Genomic DNA, 24,406 nt, shown 5'->3' with positions numbered 1-24,406 from the left:
GTTTGCTGCATGGCGGGGCTTCGTCGTCGTCAGCCTTAGTGGGGCAGAACTAACAACGCGTAGTCTGGTTGGCTGAGACTCGCCAACATTGCATGGATGATGGAAGTGGTGTCACCGTCAATCTGCTCCTTCCACTAAAAGTCCCCGAAGTAACGGTGCGGTGAGATCATCTCACGTGAAGTCTTGGCCCTCGAAGGGTTGCGGCTCATTTTGATCATAAACGTACTTGAGATGAGTGAACGTCCTGGAGATAGCAGACCCGGAGAGAGCAAACCTGCATCGCTGTACCGTCTACCTGGCAAGGTACGGTTGTTAGGTGGTATAGTTGGTTCCCCAGCATCGGAATCGACCGCCTTTTTCAAAAGGAAGATTACAATTACTGGATCTCGATTGTCAATACGTATTCTCATAATATCATCACTAAAGATGAGCATGCAAGTTCTCGATCGATTGGTTGATGAATAAGCGTAACCTGGTCCATGGATTGCGACAAAACTGAACCGTCGCCTTAGTGCGGCTGTCGGTAATGGCTATCGGTGCTGGCTAACGACTGGATATCGGCCCGGGATCCTGGTCTACAAAACGCACACGACACACCAACCCTTGCGACCTGTTGGCTTTTCACCACTGAAACAAAACGAATATGGTCTAGGGCAACCAACCAAAGGGCCTGGTTCCCGGATATCCCGGGAGTTGAGACGACAAGTATTGACTATGTCTGCCCTGCTCGGCCGCTCTCACTCAAGGCTGGCCAATGAGAGCATGGGCTTCTGGCTGATGAAAGTCGTAGCGTCGATGTCGTGATCGTCCAGGAGGCTCCACGGTGATGTGAAGCCATAGTCGGCTCCGGTGTTGTCCAGTCAGTCCCGCTATTGCGTGCTGGCCCCGATTACAATTTTCATGCTGATGTAATCGTCATCCTGAAATATGGTTCGTCCGCGCGCCTGGTCCTCGAGGATCGTTGACGCCTTTGCATCGCCATACCGTCGCTTTGGGGTAAACATAATGGTTTGTCAGGGGTCTGGACTCAAGAGGCAAGTAGGTACCTGGCCCAGGGGAAACCCAAGGTAGCGGTACCTCACTCGAGTGCCGGGGGAACATGGTCAATGCTGCTATTCAGACTTGGCCGGTCAGTGTATGTTCCGATTTCTAAGAAATTCCTTTGCCTTGAGTGTATTAGTATTCAGCAGTTATTCTGTTCCTCCTAAGTCTTCTTACCCAACATCTTACCTACGTACTATTATCCTCTCGGGACCCGATTACCAATTGCCATCCATCTACTTTATAACTGCTTGCCTGACCATACTCTATACCCATTCCCCGACGGTAAAAGACCCGTCAACCGAATTTGTCTCTTATATCCTCTGTCCCTGAAGCCGTTGCGGAAGCCCGACTAGCAAAGGAGTAAACAGTCCAATATTGTGCTGGAGGCTTTCCCAATAACCCATCGACATATCGACATATAAACAAAACCACTCATGATGACGCAACCATCATCCAGGGAGTCTTCTCCACGTATGAAGCCCCTCCACGTCAAGTTCGAGGACGCCGCAGAGATGGACTCGGGCTACTGCTCGGCCAGCTCGTCGACGGCATCTCTCCCTCAGGTTTCCTTCACACCCTCTCACCTGCGCCATATCAACGACCAGCTCGAGAAGATGCAAGCCATGGACATCCTCCGCTTCTGCCGCGTCCTCTTCCCAAACCTATACCAGACGACGGCCTTTGGCCTGACGGGGCTCGTGACGCTTGACATGCTATCCAAGATGGAGAAGGAGTCTTCCTTCCTGCCTTCGGTCGAACTCATATTCCTCGACACCCTGTACCACTTTGACGAGACGTACCAGCTCGTCGAGAGGGTCAAGGAGCGGTACAGCAACGTCAAGATGCACGTGTACAAGCCGGCAGACTGCGGGACGGTGGCCGACTTCGAGACGAAGTACGGCGAGAAGCTGTATGAGACTAGCGCCGAGTTCTACGACTGGGTGGCCAAGGTCGAGCCCCAGCAGCGCGCCTACTCGGACCTCAACGTCGGTGCCGTCCTCACCGGCCGCCGCAGGTCTCAGGGCGGCCAGCGCAACAAGATCCCCATCGTCGAGGTCGACAACGAGACAGGCATCGTCAAGATCAACCCCCTCGTCAACTGGTCGTTCCAGGACGTGCAAAAGTACATCAAGGAGAACGACGTCCCGTACAACGTCCTGCTCGACAGGGGGTACAAGTCGGTCGGCGACTGGCACTCGACCAGCCCCGTGGCTGAGGGAGAGGACGAGAGGGCCGGAAGGTGGAAGGGTCAGAACAAGACCGAGTGCGGAATCCATAACAAGAAGTCGCGTTACGCCCAGTTTCTTGAGGAGGCCGACAGGAAGGCTGCGGAGGCTGCCAAGGCTGCCAAGGCTGCTACGGCGGCGGCCATGCAAGACTCGCCGGTCGGCAGCGAGATTGCAGATGATGCTCGCTGGCACGCTGCGAGGAGGCCAGGTGCTCGCCGGCGCCAACATCATCACCAGGACCATGTCCCTTCTGCCGTCACCTCATCCGCTTGAGCTGGCTCCTGCATCAACTTGTTGACTGAGACAGCATAGTTGTGCTTCACTTTGCATTTTCGGAGTTTTAGCAGGGCATTTGGTTTTTTCTGTTATGGGATTCGAATGACCCTCAAGGCATTTGATAATGGTTATTCCCAAACATAGTTGTTGTTTGGCTTCTCGTCTCGTCTCGTGGAAGGCGATGGCGAATTTAAAAATTATGAGCGGGATATGGAGTCCCTAGCAGGCGTTTATCTCGTTCCATTTTGTTTCTCCCTGTTCCCTAACCGAGACCCCTCAATCTTTTTTCTTCTTTTTTTCCCCCTTCCTTCTCACCCATGGTAGCGGAAAGCTGCCGAATCATCTACCAGCGGCGGCGTTGGGACGAAGTTATCGATTTAGTGACCAAAATAGCGTTGCAAAATTTGCCATAGATTGATATCACTGAAAATCATCAATCGGAGTTGTGACAATGCCTCAGCAGATCCAATGAATTTGTCCCTTCTCTTTTGTATGCATGGAGGGGATGAGGTGATTATGTCTTTGGAAGCTCCGAACATACCGGAAGGATGATGCCGACAACTGAACTTCCGTTGGCAAAAGGGACCAATCACGGCGTGGATGGGTTGATTGGTCATCCCATTCCGTGCACTTTGACCGTCCCGTTTTGTATGGATACGCAGGCACCTACCTAGGGTACTTTTGGCAAGTAAAATGACCAGACGAACATCTAGGATTTACTATGATATAATTGAAATCTCCATGGCAATGCATCGGGACTGTGCATCATGCCGTGAATGGGTGGCTAATTTATGTTTCAGTCGGCCAACAGCCCAAATATTGTATCGGCGAGTGGAACAGGTGCACTCCGGTGTGAGCATATACATCATATCGTGACCAAACTTCCATCATTTTCCAAACTCTACACACTCGCCCAACTCTGCACAGCAATCACTCCGAACAGCAATCTGACTCCTGAACAAATAAAACGGGCGTGTTGCTCTCTCAGCCTCGGTTGTGATCGATAATGCTTTGCCTTCTATGTACATCGATGCCTTGTCGGCAGCTACCTCTGCTTAGGTATCTGGTAGCCATATCTCGAAATTTCCCAGCGGCCATGTTCTTCAATGGTAAACAAATCCTCTAGTAGCCCTCCTTTCCCCATTTGTTCCACTTGTCGTGGAGGTTCTATGACGCGATACAAGGTTAGATTCTGCGAGATGATGATACCTGCTGAACTTGGAGACTGGACTCACCTTGGGCAGCGTGACGTCGGGAACAACCACGACGTTCACAGCGCTGGGAGCATCCTTAGGAGCAGCGTTGGGGTCACCACCGGGGTGGTACTTGTACTTGCCAGCGGTCTCACTCTCCCACGGCATGGCGTCCTTGGCCATAGGGACCTTGGTCTCCGAAGTGGACGAGGTAGGCGTGCGTCCTGGGAACGACAATGTCAGCCAAAAAACCAATCCAACTTTCCCGAAAGTTCATAGTTTCATTCTGTTGGTCGTACCAAAGTAGAAACCGGCACCGGCAAAAGCAGCAACCATGATGCCACCAAGGATCTATCATTTGAGACGACTTGTCAGTGGCCGTCCGTCTTGTGCAGCTTGTTTTATTTGACCGTCTAGTTCTCGTCAACCACCTGGCCGTACGAGCGTATTCAGTTCGTAGCCGACCCAGCAGCACGCACCATGAGCTCCGGGTCCTTCTTGCCCTCCTGCTTGAGGACATGCTCCTTTGCGCCAGCCTCGAGCCTGCGGGCGCTGGTGGTAAACGCCCTCCTGGCGATGAAAGAGGCCATGTCGGCGTTGTTCTGATTGTTCGAATTTGTCGCGGTGGTGAATTCGGATCGATTGTGATAGCTAGGGTATCGCTCGTGTTCGCTAGGTGACGACAATGGCTTGTTGCAATCGAGGTAGTGGACAATGAAAGTTAATTCCTGCACCAAGCTTGTCCAATTGATTCGCTACAAGCTCGGGCCGTCATACGATTTGCCCGTCACAAGCTTCCAACAAATTGAGAGCCAGAGCATGACAGCGGATGATTAGATAATCCGGGACCGCTGCGCCCGTGCAGGAAGATGATGGCGTCTTGCAGCTGAGGCGCATTGACCGCTGCCCTTACAGGCATGCTCCCGACCTTGCCATTGCTTGCTAACCCAAAATGCTTTGATAAGCCCATTAGGCGAATGGGCACACCCCTGAAGTAAAAGTGAACCTTCGCCAATGGTCTGTTGTTGACCGTTCGCTAGTCGGGTTGACTTAGCAAGGCTTTTCCTTCGTCTTCCATAAACAAGATCCATACTTCGATTCTTCAACACGTTCTTTTTTTTTTCTCTTTTTTTTTTGCGAATAACGCGTCGCTCTTTTGTTTTTTAAATTGCACATATCGCAGATTTCAAAAATCTCCAACTCGCCCGACGCCCAGTTGCGATCCCGTATACCCTCCGAATTGCGGTTCTTGCCAAGCTAGACTAGAACGGCGCACTTTAGTCTTGGGGAAACAACTTTGGACCCTGACGTCCATCGCCACGACAACGCCTCTCTGTACGCGCCGGTCTGCGTACAATTTTTACGAGTTCCAACTATTGCAACAGCCAGGTACAATAATTTCCGATTCAAAATTTCGCAACCTCTTCCGACCCGACGATATTACGAGAAGGAAATAGTTACCGCATACAAGAGATGCCCGCGAAGTCGCTATTCGCCAACTCACAGCAGTGATCCCAACCTCAATATATCGTATTTTCGTGTTCGAGTACTTGTGCGCGTGCCAGAGTTGTATATAGCGACGGAAAGTTGCTGTGCGACTGGGATCACAGTCCTCGACGCCGAAGGCGGCTTAGAAGGAGCGTATAAGCCGGTAATCAAGGGGCTCGCTGGCCTTTCTCTGCTCCACAATGGCTGGACCACCTAGTATCATTTCCTCCCGGATGACGGATATCAACTCCGACGACGAAGGCAACAAGGAGGCACAGGGCTCAACCAACGGAAATCGTCGTAGCCAGTTGGAGAACCTCTCACGGCCGGGGACCGCAAGAACCGGGCTCTCTTCAAGGACTCAGAATCAACCCCTCCGCCATACCCTGGGCAAGCGTACCAGCGCTGCCGCAAGCAGTGTTGCGAGCGGGCGTCCTGGAAGCTCTCTTAGTCGGAGTCACGTCCCGTCGCTTACATCACATGCATTCTTCCATCCCATGAGCTCCCAAAAGCTTCAGGCTCAAAGAAGCGGGACTCGACCTACGATGTTGCTCCGACAGCATAGCCGTGGCGACATCGAGCTGTCCCGCGATGGGCGTAGTGTCACTCGCCAGAGTGTCACGTCGGATTTCACCAACCCGCAGATGATGTCACGCCTGGCTCAGTCGCAATCGGCATATGACAGCGAACAACTGCGGCCACCAGGATCACGCGGAACCGAGGCGACAGATCTTGATGGAGGAGCGGACAGGGTCACCGCAAATACCAGCCCGACTTATGGTCACTATCCGACTGGTAGCTTGTCGGAGAGCGTGCGACCACTTCAGAAGAAGCCCGGGGAGGGCAGGAATAACAGTCTCACTGTTCGTGTGGATAGGAACTACAAGTCAAGGGACAATCTTCCCACTCCGGTTAGGACCCCCCGCTCCTTCCGCTCCAGCTTCATGCTTCCGACACGGAATGGCTCACCGCAGACCGGTGTGAACCGGGATATTCAGGGCGGCGAGAAGCTCGAGTCCGTGGCTTCCACTCCTCAGCTCAGCCCAGCCGATGCTGTCGCCCCAACAGCAAACGCGTCGAATGGGGAAAAGATGGCCGTCGCCGTTGGTCGCAACTTCGAATTCTTCGAAGGCAACACTGTCTTCTTTCTGGGCGGGCGCTTCCAAAACACCCGGTCGACACCCATCAACATCGCTACCGGATCTCTCGTGGTAATCCCATCGATTCTGTGGTTTGCTTTCAGTGCACCGTGGCTCTGGGAAAACGTCTCGCCTGCAGTTCCCATAACCTTTGGATATCTGTTTTATATCTGCATTTCCTCTTTTGTCCACGCATCAGTGTCGGATCCAGGGGTAAGTTCTTCATCGCATTAGTTTTCGTAAAGCGCAGGGCGGGAGTTTCTGACATGTTAACATGACTATGTCCCCAGATCCTGCCGAGGAATCTACATCAGTTTCCTCCGCCGGACGAAAACGAAGATCCGCTGCGACTGGGTCCACCGACTACAGACTGGACACTGATAAGATCTGCCGAGAGCTCGACGTCAGCAATGGAAGTCCCGACCAAGTACTGCAGAACATGCAACATCTGGCGGCCACCGCGCACACATCACTGCCGCCTTTGCGATAACTGCATCGAGACTGCTGACCACCACTGCGTATGGCTCAACAACTGTGTGGGACGCCGCAATTACCGGTACTTCTTCGCATTCGTCACATCCACCACCCTACTCTCCATCTACCTCCTCGGATCCTGTCTAGGGCAGATAACGACATACGCTAGCCTGGAGAACATATCTGTCGGGCAAGCCATCGACCACTTCCGCGTACCGTTTGCTCTGGTCATCTACGGATTCCTGGGTTTCTTGTACCCTGCCGCCCTGATGCTCTACCATGTATTTTTGATGGCGAGAGGCGAGACGACAAGGGAGTTCCTCAACTCTCACAAGTTCTTGAAAAAGGACCGGTACAGAGCTTTCACCCAGGGCAACTGGGTCAAGAACTGGATCGTGGTGCTCTGCAGACCTCGGCCGCCCACATATTACCGCTTCAAGGAGATCGCGGTGCAAGGTGATCAAAGACTTGCGGCGAGGAAGAGATCGGAGCTCCGACGGGCCGAGACCAAGGAGGGCATGGAGATGCAAGATGTCGGGCCTGCAAGCGTAGGGTTTCAAGGGCCGACTTCCCGAGCCGCGGCTGCAGCATGACGACTCGTGACGTACAAAGCCTTTTCACGTCATTCATTTTAAATCCGGTCCCTATTCAACCGTCTGTTTTATTTTATGTGTTTTTATCCTTTTTCCCGTTGTTTCTTTTTTTTAAAAAAATTATATGATATGCGTTGCCAAGCGATCTATCTCGTTTTCTTCCGTTCTTACACATGTTTTATTTGATCAGCTGGAAGATAATGCACGGAGACCTTCCAAGTTCTGGGACAGGAGCTGTATATACCTTGGCTGTGCTTGCAATTTGGAATGTGGCGGGGTGGGAGTGGTGGAAAATCCAGAGCGCGGCTTGCGAAAAATTTCCTTGTGACTCCTGACTTACTTTTTTTCTCGACGATAATACAATAGTGTAATCTTGCTTTTGACTCTCCTGTGGTTGCTGAGTGATTGCTTGTGCATGTGCATGATTGTGTTTGTTTCATGTAACATCGTCATAGCGCAGGAAATATAATGAGGACAGTTGGTTGGTATAGTTACGATTTCATGCTGAGCTATGATATCGTATAATGCTGTTTTGTGGGCATTGTAGGAAAGGTGGCAGGTACTCACCAGACATGAAGTAGGCATGAGACCTGAAGGTGAATGTGATTCAAAGAGTTTTTTGGCCGGGAAGCGGGGCAGACTTTTGAGTGTTTGTCGACCGGTCTTCAATTACCATCACTCAATGGATAAGCCCTATGCGTCTGATATTGAAGATTTCAGCAGGAATTAAGAGAAGCAACTATTCGTGATCCCCTGAATTTGCTGACGTTGCTGCGCTGACGCTGGATATTCTTGTGGTTTTATTTTATTTTATTTTTAAATGCTACAGCCATGACCATCACTCTCAATATCCCAATCCCTTTCTTGGAAAAGAAAGCAAAGATCATAGCCCAGCTGGCGACGCCCGATTCAACTTACACGGATGCGTCGCCCAAGGGCTCCGTAGACGTCGGGATCCGAGAGCTCATCGCCGAGATCAACTGTCAGGCCGGGCTCGTGACCACCAGCTCCTGTGCTGGACGGGTCAGCGTTTTCCTGGAGGGCAAAAAGGCCCAGAATCGGGTGCAAGTGGGAGGCGGTGATGCGCAGCTTGCCGGGACGGTTGGGGGCAAGGGAGGTGGTGGGAGGTGGCTGTATGTGAGCCACGAGCCTTTTGGCGATGTGGGTGGGAGGAGCTGGGAGGAGGTGCTATTTGGTGCCGACGGTCCCGGTGATGACGTTGCTGATGAGGGGACGGGGGAGGCAGAGGAAAGGCTTGTGCATTTTAAGTTTGAACCCATGGTAAGTAAACACTCAAATACCTATCTTGAGACAAACATGATCAATGAGTGAATTGTGGTGCTAAGCGACTACGTGCAGATCCTCCACATCCTCACCGCATCCTCAGAGCACGCCCAGTCTGTTATACGGTGCGGTCTGGAAGCCGGCTTCCGTGAGTCTGGAGCCATCAACCTACTCGGCCCGCAGCAGCAGCAGCAGGCCACCCCCATGGTTGCCATCAGGTCAATGGGCCTCGGGCTAGAGTCCATCATCGGCACGCTGGCCGCAGGCGGACTGCAGTGCCTAGTCACCCCGCAGTACCTAGCCATGCTGGTCAGGATATCAAACGAGAGGTTCCGGCAGAATGCGGAGCGGATCGAGCGTTTTCGCCTGGCTTTGCAGGAGGAGTTTGGGGAGAAGAAGCAAACGGGAAATCCCGGCTGGGAAGACGCGGCTGCGAGGAGGGAGAGGAAGAAGGCCGAGGGGTTAAGAAGGAGGGAAGAGATTGCCAAGGAGAAGGAAAAGTCAAACTCGGCAAATGGAAATCCTGATATGTCAGATGAGCAGCCAATATCAATACCATAACCACAATACGCTTACTTTTCTGGAGGCCCCCCTCGCCAGAGGATTAATGGTTGACAACCGGCACTGACTGCTTTTTTTTTTTTTTTTTTTCTTGCGTCAGCTACTCTCTTCTTTTTTGTATAGCTGGACAACAGTATAGTACACTCCATCATCATCGACCAACCCGCAGCTCTTTTACGAGACGACCTTATCAACCCAGCCCTTTTCCAACTTCCTGACCTGCTCCTTGAAGTTGGCCACCTCCTGCCAGCAGTCGAGCGGGCGCCTGTCGTGTTCCCTGAGGCAGCGGACGACCTCGGACCGGGCGCTCTCGACCTCGTCCGGCAGGCCGTGGACCTTCTTCCTCTCCTCCTCGAGCTTCTCGCGCAGGGCGGCCACCTCCTTGGAGACGGTGAACCGCGTCTTTTGTTTGCCGTCTTCGTTAGCCGGGGTCTGCTCCGACAGCTTGTCGAGGGCCTCCTTGACGGCGACGGCCTCAGCAGACTGCAGCTTCTTGAGCTCCGAGGCCACGCGGGCCTGGACCTGAAGCTCTAATAATTGCGCGCGTGATGCATCCGTCTATTTTGGCAAAACCGAACCGACAGTTTCATCAAGGGTCAGTCGCAGATCTCCTTGCAGGATATATAAAATTGGTAGTTTCTGTTTGTTTGTTTCCTCTTCAATGCTTACCTCTGTGCTTGATTGGAACGACTCGACAATGTTTTGCGACACGCCTGTTGGTTGCGAGCTGGTCCCGGGGGTCAACCGTTGGAAAGTCAGTCGGGGGGGAATGGGAGTCGAATGAAAGGGTTTGATCTTTGAAAAACCTACCCGGTCCACGTATGTGTGGCCGGCTTGGATGAATTGGCACCCATTGAATAAATTTATTTCGGTCGTCACCGCTGGTTGTTGGTAGATCAGGACAGTAGGTATGAGTTGTTGAGTACACTACCGCGCGACGATGTGTGGGTAGCTGTGCGTCGTGTTTCGTCACTTTGGTTTGTTAGCTATGAAAATCCCAAGCTTGCCGCGGTCGCCAATCCACCGTTTCGGCCTTGGCATGACGGGCCGATTTGGGCCCAAAGTGCAGGGTAGGTTGAGTTGGGCCGTTGAAATTGGTCGCCTGGTATCATGGACGGTACTTGGTAGCTCAGCAACAACAACTTGGAAAACATCATCACATGCGCCTGGCTAGAACCGTGCGAATTGACCTAGAAGTTCTAAGACCAGAACTGCCGGGTTGGCACGGCTTGAGCAAAACAATTGACATAAGAAAAAAGCAGGTCAATATTTAGAGCAACTCAAAAAAGCACAGAGTGTGAAACACGCATGGGTTGTGGCATTTGGGTTAACTCCAGGCTCTCATGTCTTGAACCCTTACATTCAGAGGATGAACCAAGCTTGTTGTCATCGATGCCCTAGGTACCAATACTGTGGTCCACCTGCACTAAGCAAGCCTCTGGCTTTGTCCTTGCTGGTTGTAAAGGTTCGCTTAGCCATTTTTGCTTGGGCTGACTGGCAAAGAAATAAAAATGGCGCAAGTGCATTGCAAACTAATCTGTGTCGGAAGGGGGCTGACTGATGCCGAAAATCAATCCTTGGATCGCTGGCAAGCAAGGTCTTGCAAAGCATATGATAGGGAAAGAGTAAGGCCTCCAACCGGCATGATTTCCCTTCCCTGCCTGCACACGCACCAGAGTGTGACGTGACCTAACCTGACGGATAACACCGCAGTCTAGTCAATCATTGGATTCAATCATATAAATTAAGTGCCAAGGATTCAGCCGTTGTAATACCCAAGGCCTACTCAGGTAATTAGGTTTAGGTGCATGTACGTACCCAACGGACTCAAGGGAGTAAGTACATACCTACATAGATAGGTAGGTAGTAGTGTAATGGGGCCTGGCAAGCCTGGGCGGAAAAGAGTACCATCACATCTGTACAATAGAATCCAATTCCAATTCGGTTCACGGAAGCCGGCATCGTTTTGCATGACATTGCGCGTTCAAATGAGTCGGAATCTTACCAAAGTGGTCTCAACGAACGATAGAATAGGTAAGATAAAACGGTCTTCGTACCTAGACTAGATCTAAATAGTAATCAGTCAGGATTACTGGGTAACAAGGCGTTCATCCCAGAAATACCGCTAGGACCGGGGTTGGCTTGGCAGCCTGCCTGGTCCCTGCTGGCTTACTGTAAAGATGAGATGAAAGGGTGTGACGGTCGCGCGCCAAAGACGCTACTAAGAATCCAAGAAGTCTCAGAGGAGAACAGCAGAGGTTGGGCTCAGGGATGCCATTGCTGATTCCAAAGTGGACCCTTGAGTCCATATCCCTGGTCCCCAGCCCAAGTTCGCGGCTGTCAGCCTATCATTTAGAAGTTTTGTTTGCTCTGCCACCCGCGCCACCGCGCCCCACCACAGTCCAGGCATTCGACTGGTTGAAAGCCGCCGGGCTCAGCTCGGTGCCACCCCGCGATGGTGAATAGCTGTCAGTCTTCGCCGCGTTGTGCTTGGATGGGCTTTTTGGGGCTACCCCTGGCAGTTTATGTGGGTCCCATATTTTCTGACAGGGGTTCACAGTACAGATGGCTGGCTTGGCGCGAACGACGCATGTCCAACGTGCTTTACGGCATTCTCCCTTGCCTTCCGCCCAATTTACTCGTTGCAAATCAGAATTGCAGACGGATGCGGGTGTACCCCCCACTCGCCTTGCCTATTTCGAAGTTCTCGGAGCCTCTCGATAGATGAATGTCAAGGATTCACGGCACGCCATCCGATATTGTATGCGTGACACTTTTTGTTCTTTGCCTTGGTTCTGGTCCTGATGTTCCTATTCTCATTAGAAGTCCGACAAGCGAGGATATGGCTGGTCGTAGCTTGTTCTATCTCTGACGTATGCCATTTTGGTGCCTTCTCCAAGCTGCTTCCCTCGAATCATGTGAGATCTCCCCTCTGCGCCACAATGTGAGAGATTGATGTCCAGATAGGGATTACGGAGTGTGTGTTCCTCTAGTAAGTATTAGGGCTAAGCTCAGACGGGATGGGTTCATGGTGGTATGAGCAAGGGGGCTTGGGCAAAATAAGTGGTTGTTGGCGGCGTATAGGCACAGTAGGCAGCCTTCCTTGGTCGTCTTGGTCCTTAGCCCCTGGCCGGCCTTCCGTTTTAGTATACCTAGTCTCTGTCTCCCGCCGATCTTTTTGTTGATCCTTTTGTTTTGTTCCTACCTTAACTTTTCCTCCTCATCTGTATCTATTGTACCCTCTCTTCCTACCGTACCTAACTAAAGTTTTGTCTTGCTTTCCACTTTTTTGTTTTTGCCTTTTTGTTTTCCTTTTTTCCGATCTGGCTAGGTAAACGACAGTCAAATCTTGTTCGCCGTACCTTCCTCCTCGCAACTTACTTGACCGTCTCGGGGACCGCTTCGTCGATCGCACAAACTTTGTGTCTTAACCATACGTCAGTCTGGTCAACAAGATCAAGATCAAATTTCTTCCGCATTGCGAGCGACTGTCTTGACTTCCTTCGATTCACGACGACTGCCAAGATCAATTTAACTGCCATATGTTGATCAACTGTCAACGTGACTGACACCCGGATTCGATCCCAATTTTCCAACTGAGTACAATATCAGCAACCACTTTTGGGAACCGAACCACAGCGGGGACTCTTCTCGCTTTGTCCATACCATCTATTCAAAGACATCCTCACTATTGATTCGCCTGTATTCAGCTACGCCCGGGCCCAGACCCAGACTGTTCTCTCGAGACCCACGTCGCAATCTCCCCCCACCGACTTATTCTTTGTTCGGTTTCTTGGCGAGTAGGACAATATCTACGGATCAAAAGATACAAAGGAAAACAGGCCACCGACAACCAACGCCTGGTTTTTTCCTTTGTTTTGGCTTGCCAAAGCGTAACCCCAGAACTTCAACTTTATCACGATATTCTTTCTCGCCAGCATGTCATTTGTCTTCTTGAGCCTTTCATATTAGATCAACTCAAAAAGGGCACAAAAAGGGAGGATTCTGCCTCGACCGCCCCCCCACGCGTTCTCTTGTCTCCCTTGGACAAGACACTTTCTACACCAACATCTTTTTGACCCCGTTCAGCTATCAGAAACCAAATTTCAATGGATCACCAGCGACGCGGGACCGTCGCCACCGATGGATCCTCGTCAACCATCTCATCGATACCCAATGCCTTATCTGGCCGGGCCGCAAAAACTAACATGACATGGGCCAATCCAGACATTTCGCCCTATAACACAGGGCTTAATGGCGTCCAACAGGACACAAATATGTTGTTCAAGGACGTTCTGTGGTGGATGCTGGGAATAAGTTGTCTCGTCATCCTTTGCATTCGATTTAGCGAGCTCGCATGGCAGAAGCTGCGGCACGTGTCGGCAATGAACCTTGCTGCCGACAAACAAAACTATTGGAGGTTGACACAATGGGGTCCTATGCCTGGTTTGAAGAAGCATTTGACATACGCGCCCCTTGGCAAGAAACGACACAACCGTGAGATCCGCCTGTCATCGGCTATCAGCATTGGCACCTTGCCCTCGAGGTTACAGACGGTCCTCTTGGTCCTTTACGCTACCGGCAACCTTGTCTTTATGCTCTGGGTCAACTTCAAGGACCCCAACCCATTCAGACTCGCCGCTGAGGTTCGAGGCAGGTCAGGCACACTTTCGGCCGTCAACATGATTCCTCTTTTCATCCTGGCCGGTCGCAACAACCCCCTCATTCCAATGCTGCACATCAGCTTCGACACGTACAATCTTATCCACCGATGGATGGGCCGCATCTGCATTATCGAGGCTATTGTTCACACCTTTGCCTGGTTGTATGTGCAGGTCAACGACGGCGGTATGGAGTCAGTGACCAGGAAGCTCCTTCATGACAACTTTTGCGCTTCTGGCATGGTTGGTACCGTGGCTTTCTCCATCATCCTGCTCCAGTCGCTCTCCCCTGTCCGCCACGCATTCTACGAGACCTTCCTCAACGCCCACATCATTTTGGCCATCATCGTTTTGGCCTGCACGTGGGTCCATTGCGCGACATCTGCGCACCCTGGGGGCCTTCCCCAGCTTCCCTGGATGATGGCTATCATGGTCTTGTGGTTGGCCGACCGTTTCGCTCGAGCCATCCGCCTCGCTTACTGCAACGTCTCGAAGCGTGGCTACACCGAGGCTGTTGTTGAGCCAATGCCAGGCGATGCTGTCCGCGTCACCATGAAGCTCCCCCGCTATGTCGACGTCCGCCCTGGCACCCATGCTTACCTTCGATTCGCCGGCGTCAACCCCTGGGAGAACCACCCTTTCTCTGTCGCCTGGGTCGACCACGTCCCCGCTGATGATGCCCTGCCCATGCAAGAGAAGGAGACGACGAAGCTGCTAATTAGCAAGCAGGACATGAAGTCGGAAATCTCATTTATCATTGGTGCCCACAGCGGAATGACGCGCAAGCTATACAACAAAGCTACCGCCCACGGTACCCGTGCCATTTCGATGCGCGCTGCGTTCGAGGGCCCCTATGCGGGTCATCACTCGCTCGACAGCTTTGGGCATGTGATTCTCTTCGCTGGCGCAACTGGCATCACACACCAGATGAGCTACCTGAAGCACCTTATCGAGGGCTACAACGACCGCACCGTGGCCACACGTCGCATCGTGCTCGTCTGGGTCATCAGGGACAACGAGGCGTTGGAATGGGTCCGGCCGTGGATGGACACGGTGCTTCGCATCCCCAACCGCAAAGACATATTACAGATCAAGCTCTTCGTCACAAGGCCCAAGAACCCAAGGGAGATTCAGTCTGCCTCTAACGGAGTGCAGATGTTCCCCGGTCGACCAAACATCCCTCTTTTGGTCAAAAAGGAGGCATCGGAGCAGATCGGCGCCATGTGTGTCACAGTCTGCGGTCCTGGTGCCTTGGCCGACGATGTTCGCGATGCTGTTCGATCTGTGCAAGATGAGGGCAACGTATGTTCTTTTGTTGAAGAAAGTTTCACCTGGTAATGGAAAGAACTGATGTACTGTGTCGTCCTTTAATATCGCCATTTGATGTTTGTTATGTTATATACCCATTTCACCGCCTGCATGGGCGCTTCCTGACATTCCTTCTCAGCTATTTTTTGTTTTCAGTTTTACAGCATTGAGCATCAGCATTTTCTGGCGTTTACATACAAAGGGACTTTTTTCTTCTTTTTATTCTGCTTTTTATATTCTTTGCCCTCCTGTACATAGTTTCCATTATTGCCGCTGGACCCTTCGAGTCAAAAAGTCCTGCTTGGGTTCTAGGTACCTTTTATCTACATCGTTGATACACCCAGATTTTCTCTGAGCCAGGTGATGTTTGTCTACAGGTTGACATGCATAAAATGTGACGTCGCTCATCAGATGTTTGTTCTAGATAGAACCAGAACTGCATGCGAAATCCCCGCTTGCGGATGACAAATGGACCCTTAATTCCATCTCAAGCTTGGCCCTGCAGTGCCACGCCCTTTGCTGTACGGTTAGTTTCTGGGTTGCATGTGCACGCCCTGTACGTCCACGTCTTGAATGCCAGTGACTGCGACGCCTTGTATGTCTACTGGTGAATGGGACTCGGTGCTTGTTGTGTGCTTCTTTTCACCAGCTCTGCTATTCGTTTTTTTTTTCTTGATCAATTAATCAATAACATCAAGATATCAGAGTCATATAGGCGGCATGCTGTTTTGGGCGGCGGTCGGTGGGAAAGCCGGCAAACATAGTACGTGGGAGAGGAAAACAGGTGGGAAAATTAATAACAAAAGTATGCGTGAGTAAAAGGAATGTATTGGTGAATTGGTATTGGACCGACGGCAGCCGTCTGAACGCCCGGAATGGAGCCCCGCAATCCACCCATCCACCTCCATGCCATGGATGCTATTCCCGTGTCCGAGCTCGCTCGCTCGCGGGTACCCTTCCAAACTGCCGCAGTATACCCTGCTTGCCTAGGTACCTTACTTGTGGTTTGTGACTCAGGGCCCAGTCACGACGGATTTAGACAAGAGGGGGATAGGATGGGTGGTTGCTTTAAATGCGCAGTAGGTTGCTGCTAATATAAGTATCTCCAACCACGCATCTCGTAGCCCCAGATCTTGTACTACACAAATTCTTTTTGGGACAGAGAAAAAAACCTAGATCTCTTAGTTGAGACGTAATTGTCTTGTCGTTCTTGGGTTCCAGAAAAAAAAAACAACAACAGAAAGACTGTAGCAACAAGCGACAGAAAAAAATAAGCTCCCCCGCCGTGCACATTAACAAACTTGAGCCCCTCAGTTTCGTCATTGGCAAAAAGCCCGGGGAAATTTTATTTCTCTTACGCTACGCGCGCACAAAGCCAGCAGCGGCCCATCAGTAAACAGCAACGGACGAATTGCTTTTATATCGAAGGCAAAACCCCCGCCAAAATGCCAATGTAAGTCTGTCCTGTGCATGGCTGGATTCCGGAATCGCATTTTACCAATTTCATCCATGTTTTCCACCCTTTTAAATCTCGGAGGAATACACACAAAAAAGGTCTGGCTGTAGAAGAGTGACTAACACCAAATGGCGCCACGCTCAGGCTCAAGGACCCCTCCACAAAATATAGGAAGTTCCCTCCTGTGAACCTCCCCGATCGCCAATGGCCCAACAAGACCCTTGACAAAGCCCCCAGGTGGCTCTCGACCGATCTCAGAGATGGAAACCAGAGTTTGGTTGACCCAATGGTGCGCCACTACCCTTGCCAGAAAACAAGCTGCCGATTGTCTTTCAGTGAATAACACGCCCGCGTTGGCAAACAACAACAGAGCGGAGACGAGAAATGGACCTACTTCAAGATGCTGTGCGAATTGGGCTACAAGGAGATCGAAGTGTCGTTCCCATCTGCCTCCCAGACCGACTTTGACTTCACCAGGCGCCTGATCGAGACCCCAGGCGTTGTCCCAGACGATGTGTTTCTGCAGGTCCTCTCACCATGCCGGGAGGATCTGATCAGGAGGACTGTCGAGTCCGTCAAGGGCGCCAAGAAGGCCATCATACACATCTACCTCGCCACCAGCGAGTGCTTCCGCCGCATTGTGTTCGGCTTCACCGAAGAGGAGAGCGTGGAGCTGGCTATACGCTGCACAAAATTGGTTCGTTCTCTGACCAAGGACGACCCGACACAGGCTGGTACCGAGTGGGGATTCGAGTTCAGCCCCGAGACCTTCTCGGACACCGGGCTGGACTTTGCTGTCAAGATCTGCGAGGCCGTCAAGGCGGCATGGGACCCAACGGCAGAGAGCCCCATCATCTTCAACCTGCCCGCCACCGTTGAGATGTCGACGCCCAACGTCTACGCCGATCAAATCGAGTACTTCTGCCGCAACATCTCGGAGCGCGAAAAGTGCTGCATTTCGCTGCACCCACACAACGACAGGGGTTGCGCAGTCGCCGCTGCTGAGCTGGCCCAGATGGCCGGCGCGGACCGCGTCGAGGGCTGTCTGTTTGGTAACGGCGAGCGCACTGGCAACGTCGACCTCGTAACCCTGGCCCTCAACCTGTACACTCAGGGTGTAAACCCCAAAGTCGACTTCTCAGACCTGAACCGCGTTATCGGCGTCGTCGAGGTCTGCAACAAGATCCCCATCCACCCCCGTGCGCCTTACGGTGGATCTCTGGTCGTATGCGCCTTCAGCGGCTCGCACCAGGATGCCATCAAGAAGGGCTTCCAGCTGCGCGAGGACAGCGGAGCCGGCTATGAGGACTACTGGCAGGTGCCATACCTGCCTCTGGACCCCAAGGACATCGGGCGCGACTACCAGGCCGTCATCAGGGTCAACTCGCAGTCTGGAAAGGGCGGCGCGGCCTGGATCATCCAGCAGCACCTGCACCTGGACCTCCCGCGCGGTCTGCAAGTGCACTTCAGCAAGATCCTGCAGAAGATTGCGGACGAGCGGGGTCGCGAGCTGCTCCCGGTGGAGATTACGGACCTGTTCCAGGAGACCTACTTCCTGAAGGGCAATCCGAGGTTCAGCATTGTCGACTACTCCATCACACCCGACAGGACCTCGAGCCCAGTGCCGCCAGCGCCGGGCAAGACGCAGGACACCAAGAACCTCAAGCGAGTCTTCGAGGGTGTCATCTCGGCCGACGGTCGGGAGTACACCCTGCGTGGCCGGGGAAACGGCCCCATCTCGTCGCTGGCCAATGCGCTGCGGTCAGTCGGTATCGACCTCGACGTCAACGAGTACAAGGAGCACGCCGTTGGAAAGGGTCGTGATGTCAAGGCTGCGACGTACATTGAGTGCACAGCATCGGGCAGCAGCAAAAAGCTATGGGGCGTGGGCCTTCACGAGGATGTGGTTCAGAGCTCGCTGATTGCTCTGTTGAGCGCGGCCAGCAGTGTGAGTTGTTTTTCCATACTTGGTTCCTGATACTTATCACTGTCCTTGGTGCATAACTTGACTGACGCATGTGTACCATGCTTTAGTTCGTCGCTAGCCGCCCGGGAAGTCCCGTGCTGGCCGTCGAAGGCATCAAGACCAACGGTAGTGAACAAGCACCCAAGGGTCTGGTCCAGTCCCTTGAGGCACAAGCTGAATCCATGTAATGAATGATCATTTTACTCATTTTTGTTTCCTTTGGGAATGCTTGTAACGGTTCATAAAACGAAAAAAAAAGGCTTATTGACAAAAGGAGTTGTGGTTTTCATGGCAAAGGCACCCTGGGTGGTATAAAATTGTCAGATCTTTGGTTGGCCTTTTGCATGCAATTTAATGGTTTGACTTCATGCTTCCGATCGAGACCATGATCGATCTGTACTAACGCCGAATGGCAACGCTTTTTGGAGCCAGTCGGCTACGTGGGGTTGTTCAGCATTGACTTTCAATTGTCGCGCGTCTATTTTGATCGACTTTGTTACTTAGGAGATGCTGGAATGAGCATGAAGTCTTTGATACACTACCTATAGCTATCTACCTACCTGGCCTCCCTTTTTGTACAAAGCATCATTCTACAAAAATGCTGACAGTCATGATAATTCATACAAACAGTCACAGTCCCTGCAAATGAACTTAGGGAACCCCAGTGATAGTAAAATGAGATGATGGAATGCAATGGACAGAAGGAGATTAACCAGTTGCCGGCTGCCAGTGCCCCCTTTGGCGGGGTTGTTGGCCCCGCTTCCCAACTGTCAGTCAACCCCATGGTCAAGCTGGCGGCCGTCTGCACCTCTGCAGAATAGGGGCGCCGGGGCGTTACTATGGGAAAGGGAAGGAGGGGTGACGATTTGGGCAAGGGGGGGGGGGGGGGGGGGGAAGAAAAAAAAAAACACAAACCAAAACAATCATTGACACAAGAGAAAGCACGACACATTTGAGCTGAGCAGATCTACAGCCAAACCGCCTGCTTTCACTCTTTCTTCTTCTTTCTTACTCCCCAATAGTCTATCTTTTAATTCAATTCTCTCCCGGGTTCCTCTATCCTGAAAGACCTCGGAGCCGACTTCTACGTTAACAAGACACTCGATCAACCAAGTCAGGCCCTTTTCAAGTCAAGGCAAAAGATACAAAAACACCCTCTCTGAAAAGGTACGTCGGCTCATTTATTTCAAGATTTGTTTTTATATACAACCTTGAATCTCGGACACCTTGCAGCCCTCCAATTACGACACAAAGACCTTGATTGCGTCTCTCTGTGACTATTACTTCCAGCTATGCGAAGCTGTAACTGGCTTGTCACTTCATACGGAGCAAAAGTTAGCTGTATCCAAGGGGATATGGAAAAGGCATACTCTTTTCTTTTCTTTTCTTTTTTCTTTACTGTACTTGGGCCGTTTGGTCCAATCCACTTTATTGACCTTAGCCCAAACAATGCGGTTTCTTTTCCCCCTCCCACACACACACACACACACACGCACACCACGGTTCTCACCGTTCCGTCATCCCACCTGCATCCACACGTGCATGGTACACAACCAAGCCAGCCCGCTTCTACGCAAACCATTATTTGCCCCTCACCTTTACTCCGACCCGTGTCTGCCTAGAGGCGGTATATTCCCTTATCCATCAGCAAACGCCGACACCAACAGACACGCTACTCGTCTAGATCAAAGCTACCGCCAACCTACCACATTTAACGGCCGACACTGCAAGTCAACTCGCCCGCAAACTCGGATATTTGGCTGACTCTCGAAACAACAAACATCAGATAGCCTCTGTTGGGCAACAGCAGAAGGCTCACCATGGCGACGTCAGACATCACGACGGTGCTCACAAATTCGCTGTCTGCCGGTAAGGAAGCCCATCTCAGCTGCTTCTAATCCAGGCCTTTTCCGCCCAGTCGTCTTCTCAACTCGCTTGCTGACATCTCTTCGCTTTTTTGCCATCTAGATGCGAACCTGCGACATGCCGCCGAACAGCAGCTCACACAGGCGGCTGAGACCAACTTTGTACGCCCCGCCCCTCTCTCAAAACTCCTGATCCTGTGCGCCCTGTAGGCCAACAATCTGATACTGACTACTACGGCTCTTCAGTCATTATACCTTGCGACTCTTGTTACCGAGCTAGCAAATGAGAATGCCCCGGGTCACATTCGAGCTGCCGCTGGTATTGCGGTGAAGAACGCGTTCACAGCCCGCGAGTTCAGCCGTCAAACTGAACTGCAACAAAAATGGCTTCAACAAACAGACGACGAAACCAGGGCAAAGGTCAAGAGTCTCACTCTACAGACCTTGTCGTCAACCAACTCCCAGGCTGGCCAGGCCGCCGCCCAGGTCATCGCCTCCATCGCTGGAATCGAGCTTCCCCGTGGACAATGGGCCGACTTGATGAACATCCTCGTCACAAATGTCAGCGAGGGTCAACCCCACCAGAAGCAGGCATCTCTGACTACGATAGGATTCATCTGCGAGAGTCAAGATCCTGAGCTCCGCGCTAGCTTGGTCGACCACTCCAACGCTATCCTGACGGCCGTCGTCCAGGGTGCTAGGAAGGAGGAGACCAACAATGAGATCAGGCTGGCCGCCATCACTGCCCTCGGAGACTCGCTCGAGTTCGTCGGTAACAACTTCAAGCACGAGGGCGAGCGCAACTACATCATGCAAGTTGTCTGCGAGGCCACACAGGGCGACGACTCACGCATCCAGCAGGGTGCCTTTGGTTGCCTGAACCGTATCATGGCCCTTTACTACGAAAACATGCGTTTCTATATGGAGAAGGCGCTTTTCGGCTTGACCATTTTGGGCATGAAGAGCGAAGACGAGGACGTTGCCAAGCTGGCTGTTGAGTTCTGGAGCACCGTTTGTGAAGAGGAGATTGCCATCGAGGACGACAACGCACAGGTCGAGAGCGCGGATCAGGTCAGGCCGTTTTACAACTTCGCCCGCGTGGCAACCAACGAGGTGGTCCCCGTCCTCCTCACCCTTCTCACCAAGCAAGATGAGGACGCCGCCGACGACGAGTACAACATTTCTCGTGCTGGCTACCAGTGTCTGCAACTTTACGCCCAGGCTGTTGGTGGCACCATTATCCCGCCTGTTATCTCCTTTGTTGAGGGCAACCTCCGATCCGATGACTGGCACAACAGGGATGCGGCTGTCTCTGCTTTTGGTGCCATTATGGAGGGTCCCGACGAGAAGACTCTGGAGCCGATTGTCAAGTCCGCTCTGCAAATTCTCATCTCAATGATGGACGACTCCTCGGTACACGTCAAGGACTCGACCGCTTACGCTCTTGGTCGCATCACCGAGGCCTGCTCCGAGGCTATTGACCCCAGCCAGCACCTCGAGCCTCTGATCCGCTCGTTGTTTGCTGGCCTGCTAAACACTCCCAAGATGGCCGCCTCGTGCTGTTGGGCTCTGATGAACCTGGCGGAACGTTTTGCCGGTGAGCCCGGAGCGCCCCAGAATGCCATCACTGCCTACTTCAACGACAGTGTGCGCAGCCTCCTGGACGTCACCGCCAAGAACGATTGCGACTCGGCTGTCAGGACGGCCGCGTATGAGGTTCTCAACGCTTTCATCGTCAATGCGGCAAACGATAGTCTGCAGGCTGTTGCCACTCTTTCGGATGTTATCATCAAGCGCCTAGAGGAGACGATACCACTACAGACCCAGGTTGTCAGCGTCGAGGACCGTATTACACTCGAGGACATGCAGACCAGTCTGTCGACTGTTCTTCAGGCCATCATCGGCCGTCTTGACAAGGAAATCCTTCCTCAGGGCGACCGAATCATGCAGGTGCTGCTGCAGATTCTGTCAACGGTCAACGGCAAGTCCACTGTTCCCGAGGCTATTTTCGCCACCATCAGTAGCCTTGCCAATGCTATCGAGGAAGAGTTTGTCAAGTACATGGATGCCTTTGCGCCGTTCCTCTACAATGCTCTGGGTAACCAGGAAGAACCCAGCCTGTGCTCCATGGCTATCGGCCTCGTGAGCGACATTACAAGGTCAATGGGCGAACGCAGCCAACCGTACTGTGACAACTTTATGAACTATCTCCTTAACAACCTGAGGGTCAGTATTAAATCTCTCCATTACCAGGTGATTCGGTATCCTTGTGCTAACAATTAAATCGGCATCCAGAGCTCAACACTTTCCAACCAATTCAAGCCTGCCATTCTGCAGTGCTTCGGGGACATTGCCAACGCCATTGGCGGCCACTTTGAGACTTATCTGTCTGTTGTGGCTCAAGTTTTGCAACAAGCCTCCACTGTTACCACAGTACCCGAGGGCTCATATGAGATGTTCGACTACGTCGTCTCATTGAGGGAGGGTATTATGGACGCCTGGGGCGGCATTATTGGTGCCATGAAGAGCGCCAACAAGAGTAAGTCTAATGAACCCTTCAGGCTTGTCACAAGCTGGCATGTGACGTGTTTTACTCTGTACTAACTGAGCCACTTTTCCTGTCTTTAGCCCAAGCCCTCCAGCCTTATGTCCCATCCATTTTCGAGCTGCTGAACCACATTGGTAGCGACTCGAACCGTAGCGAGTCTCTGATGCGCAGTTCCATGGGTGTTATTGGGTAAGCACATTCACCTGCAGTCTTCTGAGCAAAGCAACAACAGCACTAGAAAACTGACAACCTTCCGTCTTGCCTTGACAGCGATCTTGCCGATGCCTACCCCAACGGGGAGCTCGTGGATGCTTTCCGTCAGGACTGGGTTACTGCTATTATCAAGGAGACGCGTTCCAACCGCGAGTTTTCATCGCGGACAATCGAGACGGCACGCTGGGCACGTGAGCAGGTCAAGCGTCAACTTGGGGGTTCCGTCAATGTCATGCAGCAGACTTGAGAAGCTTTGATATCCGGTTCCTAGGCAAACGGAAATGCCCTCGACAAGTGATAACCGGCCAAGGAAAAGTCAATCCAGTCCCAACCCGCCGAGCCGGGCCCGGTGTCCCTATTCACCACCAGCCCAACCGCCAAACTCCATTTTTTTGAACGATCCGCAATACGAATGCGGACAATTATCATATGGCCCCTTCATATGGCCGGCCAAGGTCGACCCCGTCCCATCAAGTCCCTTTGACTCGCACTGGAACTTGTTATGATGCGAATGTCAGCGCTTATCTTTTTTTATTTATCTGCAGACGTTCAGATTTGTTGGATGACGGAATGCACAACCATCACTGCCCGACTGCCCGACTGCAATAGCCCCCAAAGTGAATGTATATAATTAGACCCTTGAAAAACCCCTACACTATTAATTTCGAGACCACGTCCAATCGACTTTGTTGCCCCTTCATACAATCCTGCACTACCTACACACTACACCGCTGTTTTTTTTTTTTTTTTTTTTTTTTTTACTAGACACCACTGCACCTCCCCTGCCACACCATATTATCTTGTTTGTCTTTTCATAGACCACAATCTACCCCCTGAACCGTACCTGCACACTACACCATCTGTAAGATAGCTTCAGTCTATCTAAAAAATTATCACCAATGAAAATACGGAACATATTCCTGTCAACCCCCCCCCCCCCAACCCTGCAGCAGTCCTTTTTCCTACCCTCCCATCGGCTTTTGTGTTTGGCGAACCGGGCCGAGGGAGGTCGTTCCTTTTTTTTGTCTGTTTAGTTTACTTCTCAAACCTAGAGCTTTGCAAAATATTGGTTTGGCATTTTAGTCTTGATCCAAGTGGGCAAGATTCG

The 24,406-nt window shown here is 52.0% G+C and overlaps 8 protein-coding genes across 8 annotated transcripts; 6 read left to right on the top strand and 2 right to left on the bottom strand.

The window, feature by feature from the left end:
- Nucleotides 1–614: 614 nt before the first annotated feature.
- Nucleotides 615–3,011, top strand: MGG_03662 (phosphoadenosine phosphosulfate reductase). Its single transcript, XM_003716177.1, has one exon. It carries the CDS (start codon nucleotides 1,479–1,481, stop codon nucleotides 2,544–2,546), a length of 1,068 nt encoding a protein of 355 aa, XP_003716225.1. The 5' UTR covers nucleotides 615–1,478; the 3' UTR covers nucleotides 2,547–3,011.
- Nucleotides 3,012–3,245: 234 nt separating this feature from the next.
- On the bottom strand, nucleotides 3,246–4,520 carry MGG_03663 (uncharacterized protein). The gene is made up of 4 exons (XM_003716176.1): nucleotides 4,222–4,520; nucleotides 4,042–4,093; nucleotides 3,785–3,966; nucleotides 3,246–3,716 (listed from the first exon to the last, which is right to left on the bottom strand). Exons 1-4 carry the CDS (start codon nucleotides 4,330–4,332, stop codon nucleotides 3,672–3,674), a joined length of 390 nt encoding a protein of 129 aa, XP_003716224.1. The 5' UTR covers nucleotides 4,333–4,520; the 3' UTR covers nucleotides 3,246–3,671.
- A 239-nt stretch (nucleotides 4,521–4,759) lies between these two features.
- On the top strand, nucleotides 4,760–7,822 carry MGG_03664 (palmitoyltransferase ERF2). Its single transcript, XM_003716175.1, has 2 exons — nucleotides 4,760–6,582; nucleotides 6,660–7,822. The coding sequence occupies exons 1-2, from the start codon at nucleotides 5,431–5,433 to the stop codon at nucleotides 7,434–7,436; spliced, it is 1,929 nt and encodes a 642-aa protein (XP_003716223.1). The 5' UTR covers nucleotides 4,760–5,430; the 3' UTR covers nucleotides 7,437–7,822.
- Nucleotides 7,823–7,982: 160 nt separating this feature from the next.
- MGG_03665 (tRNA wybutosine-synthesizing protein 3) lies at nucleotides 7,983–9,292 on the top strand. Its single transcript, XM_003716174.1, has 2 exons — nucleotides 7,983–8,717; nucleotides 8,796–9,292. Exons 1-2 carry the CDS (start codon nucleotides 8,268–8,270, stop codon nucleotides 9,279–9,281), a joined length of 936 nt encoding a protein of 311 aa, XP_003716222.1. The 5' UTR covers nucleotides 7,983–8,267; the 3' UTR covers nucleotides 9,282–9,292.
- On the bottom strand, nucleotides 9,264–10,229 carry MGG_03666 (uncharacterized protein). Its single transcript, XM_003716173.1, has 3 exons — nucleotides 10,092–10,229; nucleotides 9,951–10,008; nucleotides 9,264–9,839 (listed from the first exon to the last, which is right to left on the bottom strand). Exons 1-3 carry the CDS (start codon nucleotides 10,133–10,135, stop codon nucleotides 9,456–9,458), a joined length of 486 nt encoding a protein of 161 aa, XP_003716221.1. The 5' UTR covers nucleotides 10,136–10,229; the 3' UTR covers nucleotides 9,264–9,455.
- A 2,228-nt stretch (nucleotides 10,230–12,457) lies between these two features.
- MGG_03667 (FreB protein) lies at nucleotides 12,458–15,606 on the top strand. The gene has a single exon (XM_003716172.1). It carries the CDS (start codon nucleotides 13,391–13,393, stop codon nucleotides 15,278–15,280), a length of 1,890 nt encoding a protein of 629 aa, XP_003716220.1. The 5' UTR covers nucleotides 12,458–13,390; the 3' UTR covers nucleotides 15,281–15,606.
- A 697-nt stretch (nucleotides 15,607–16,303) lies between these two features.
- On the top strand, nucleotides 16,304–19,316 carry MGG_13485 (2-isopropylmalate synthase). Its single transcript, XM_003716171.1, has 4 exons — nucleotides 16,304–16,703; nucleotides 16,851–16,995; nucleotides 17,077–18,654; nucleotides 18,741–19,316. The coding sequence occupies exons 1-4, from the start codon at nucleotides 16,696–16,698 to the stop codon at nucleotides 18,858–18,860; spliced, it is 1,851 nt and encodes a 616-aa protein (XP_003716219.1). The 5' UTR covers nucleotides 16,304–16,695; the 3' UTR covers nucleotides 18,861–19,316.
- A 260-nt stretch (nucleotides 19,317–19,576) lies between these two features.
- Nucleotides 19,577–24,295, top strand: MGG_03668 (importin subunit beta-1). The gene is made up of 7 exons (XM_003716170.1): nucleotides 19,577–19,839; nucleotides 20,459–20,541; nucleotides 20,641–20,699; nucleotides 20,784–22,763; nucleotides 22,833–23,076; nucleotides 23,166–23,274; nucleotides 23,356–24,295. The coding sequence occupies exons 2-7, from the start codon at nucleotides 20,493–20,495 to the stop codon at nucleotides 23,543–23,545; spliced, it is 2,631 nt and encodes an 876-aa protein (XP_003716218.1). The 5' UTR covers nucleotides 19,577–19,839; nucleotides 20,459–20,492; the 3' UTR covers nucleotides 23,546–24,295.
- Nucleotides 24,296–24,406: the final 111 nt, after the last annotated feature.

Source organism: Pyricularia oryzae, chromosome 4 (assembly GCF_000002495.2).
Source record: "Pyricularia oryzae 70-15 chromosome 4, whole genome shotgun sequence".
Classification (NCBI taxonomy): Eukaryota; Fungi; Ascomycota; class Sordariomycetes; order Magnaporthales; family Pyriculariaceae; genus Pyricularia; species Pyricularia oryzae.
This window is presented reverse-complemented; position numbering and strand designations above follow the sequence as displayed.

Bases quoted from the DNA above. Each gene is read 5' to 3' on its own strand.
- MGG_03664 (XM_003716175.1), top strand. From the start codon at position 5,431: ATGGCTGGACCACCTAGTATCATTTCCTCCCGGATGACGGATATCAAC. The intron at 6,583-6,659 runs GTAAGTTCTTCA...CTATGTCCCCAG, and splicing joins CATCAGTGTCGGATCCAGGG to ATCCTGCCGAGGAATCTACA.
- MGG_13485 (XM_003716171.1), top strand. The intron at 16,996-17,076 runs GTGCGCCACTAC...AAACAACAACAG, and splicing joins AGAGTTTGGTTGACCCAATG to AGCGGAGACGAGAAATGGAC. The intron at 18,655-18,740 runs GTGAGTTGTTTT...ACCATGCTTTAG, and splicing joins TGTTGAGCGCGGCCAGCAGT to TTCGTCGCTAGCCGCCCGGG.
- MGG_03667 (XM_003716172.1), top strand. From the start codon at position 13,391: ATGGATCACCAGCGACGCGGGACCGTCGCCACCGATGGATCCTCGTCA.
- MGG_03662 (XM_003716177.1), top strand. From the start codon at position 1,479: ATGATGACGCAACCATCATCCAGGGAGTCTTCTCCACGTATGAAGCCC.
- MGG_03663 (XM_003716176.1), bottom strand. From the start codon at position 4,332: ATGGCCTCTTTCATCGCCAGGAGGGCGTTTACCACCAGCGCCCGCAGG. The intron at 4,094-4,221 runs GTGCGTGCTGCT...CTCAAATGATAG, and splicing joins AGAAGGACCCGGAGCTCATG to ATCCTTGGTGGCATCATGGT. The intron at 3,717-3,784 runs GTGAGTCCAGTC...ATCGCGTCATAG, and splicing joins CCGACGTCACGCTGCCCAAG to AACCTCCACGACAAGTGGAA.
- MGG_03666 (XM_003716173.1), bottom strand. From the start codon at position 10,135: ATGGGTGCCAATTCATCCAAGCCGGCCACACATACGTGGACCGG. The intron at 10,009-10,091 runs GTAGGTTTTTCA...CCCCGGGACCAG, and splicing joins GCCACACATACGTGGACCGG to CTCGCAACCAACAGGCGTGT. The intron at 9,840-9,950 runs GTAAGCATTGAA...TTGCCAAAATAG, and splicing joins CGTTCCAATCAAGCACAGAG to ACGGATGCATCACGCGCGCA.
- MGG_03668 (XM_003716170.1), top strand. From the start codon at position 20,493: ATGGCGACGTCAGACATCACGACGGTGCTCACAAATTCGCTGTCTGCC. The intron at 23,077-23,165 runs GTAAGTCTAATG...TCCTGTCTTTAG, and splicing joins CATGAAGAGCGCCAACAAGA to CCCAAGCCCTCCAGCCTTAT. The intron at 23,275-23,355 runs GTAAGCACATTC...TTGCCTTGACAG, and splicing joins AGTTCCATGGGTGTTATTGG to CGATCTTGCCGATGCCTACC.
- MGG_03665 (XM_003716174.1), top strand. From the start codon at position 8,268: ATGACCATCACTCTCAATATCCCAATCCCTTTCTTGGAAAAGAAAGCA. The intron at 8,718-8,795 runs GTAAGTAAACAC...GACTACGTGCAG, and splicing joins ATTTTAAGTTTGAACCCATG to ATCCTCCACATCCTCACCGC.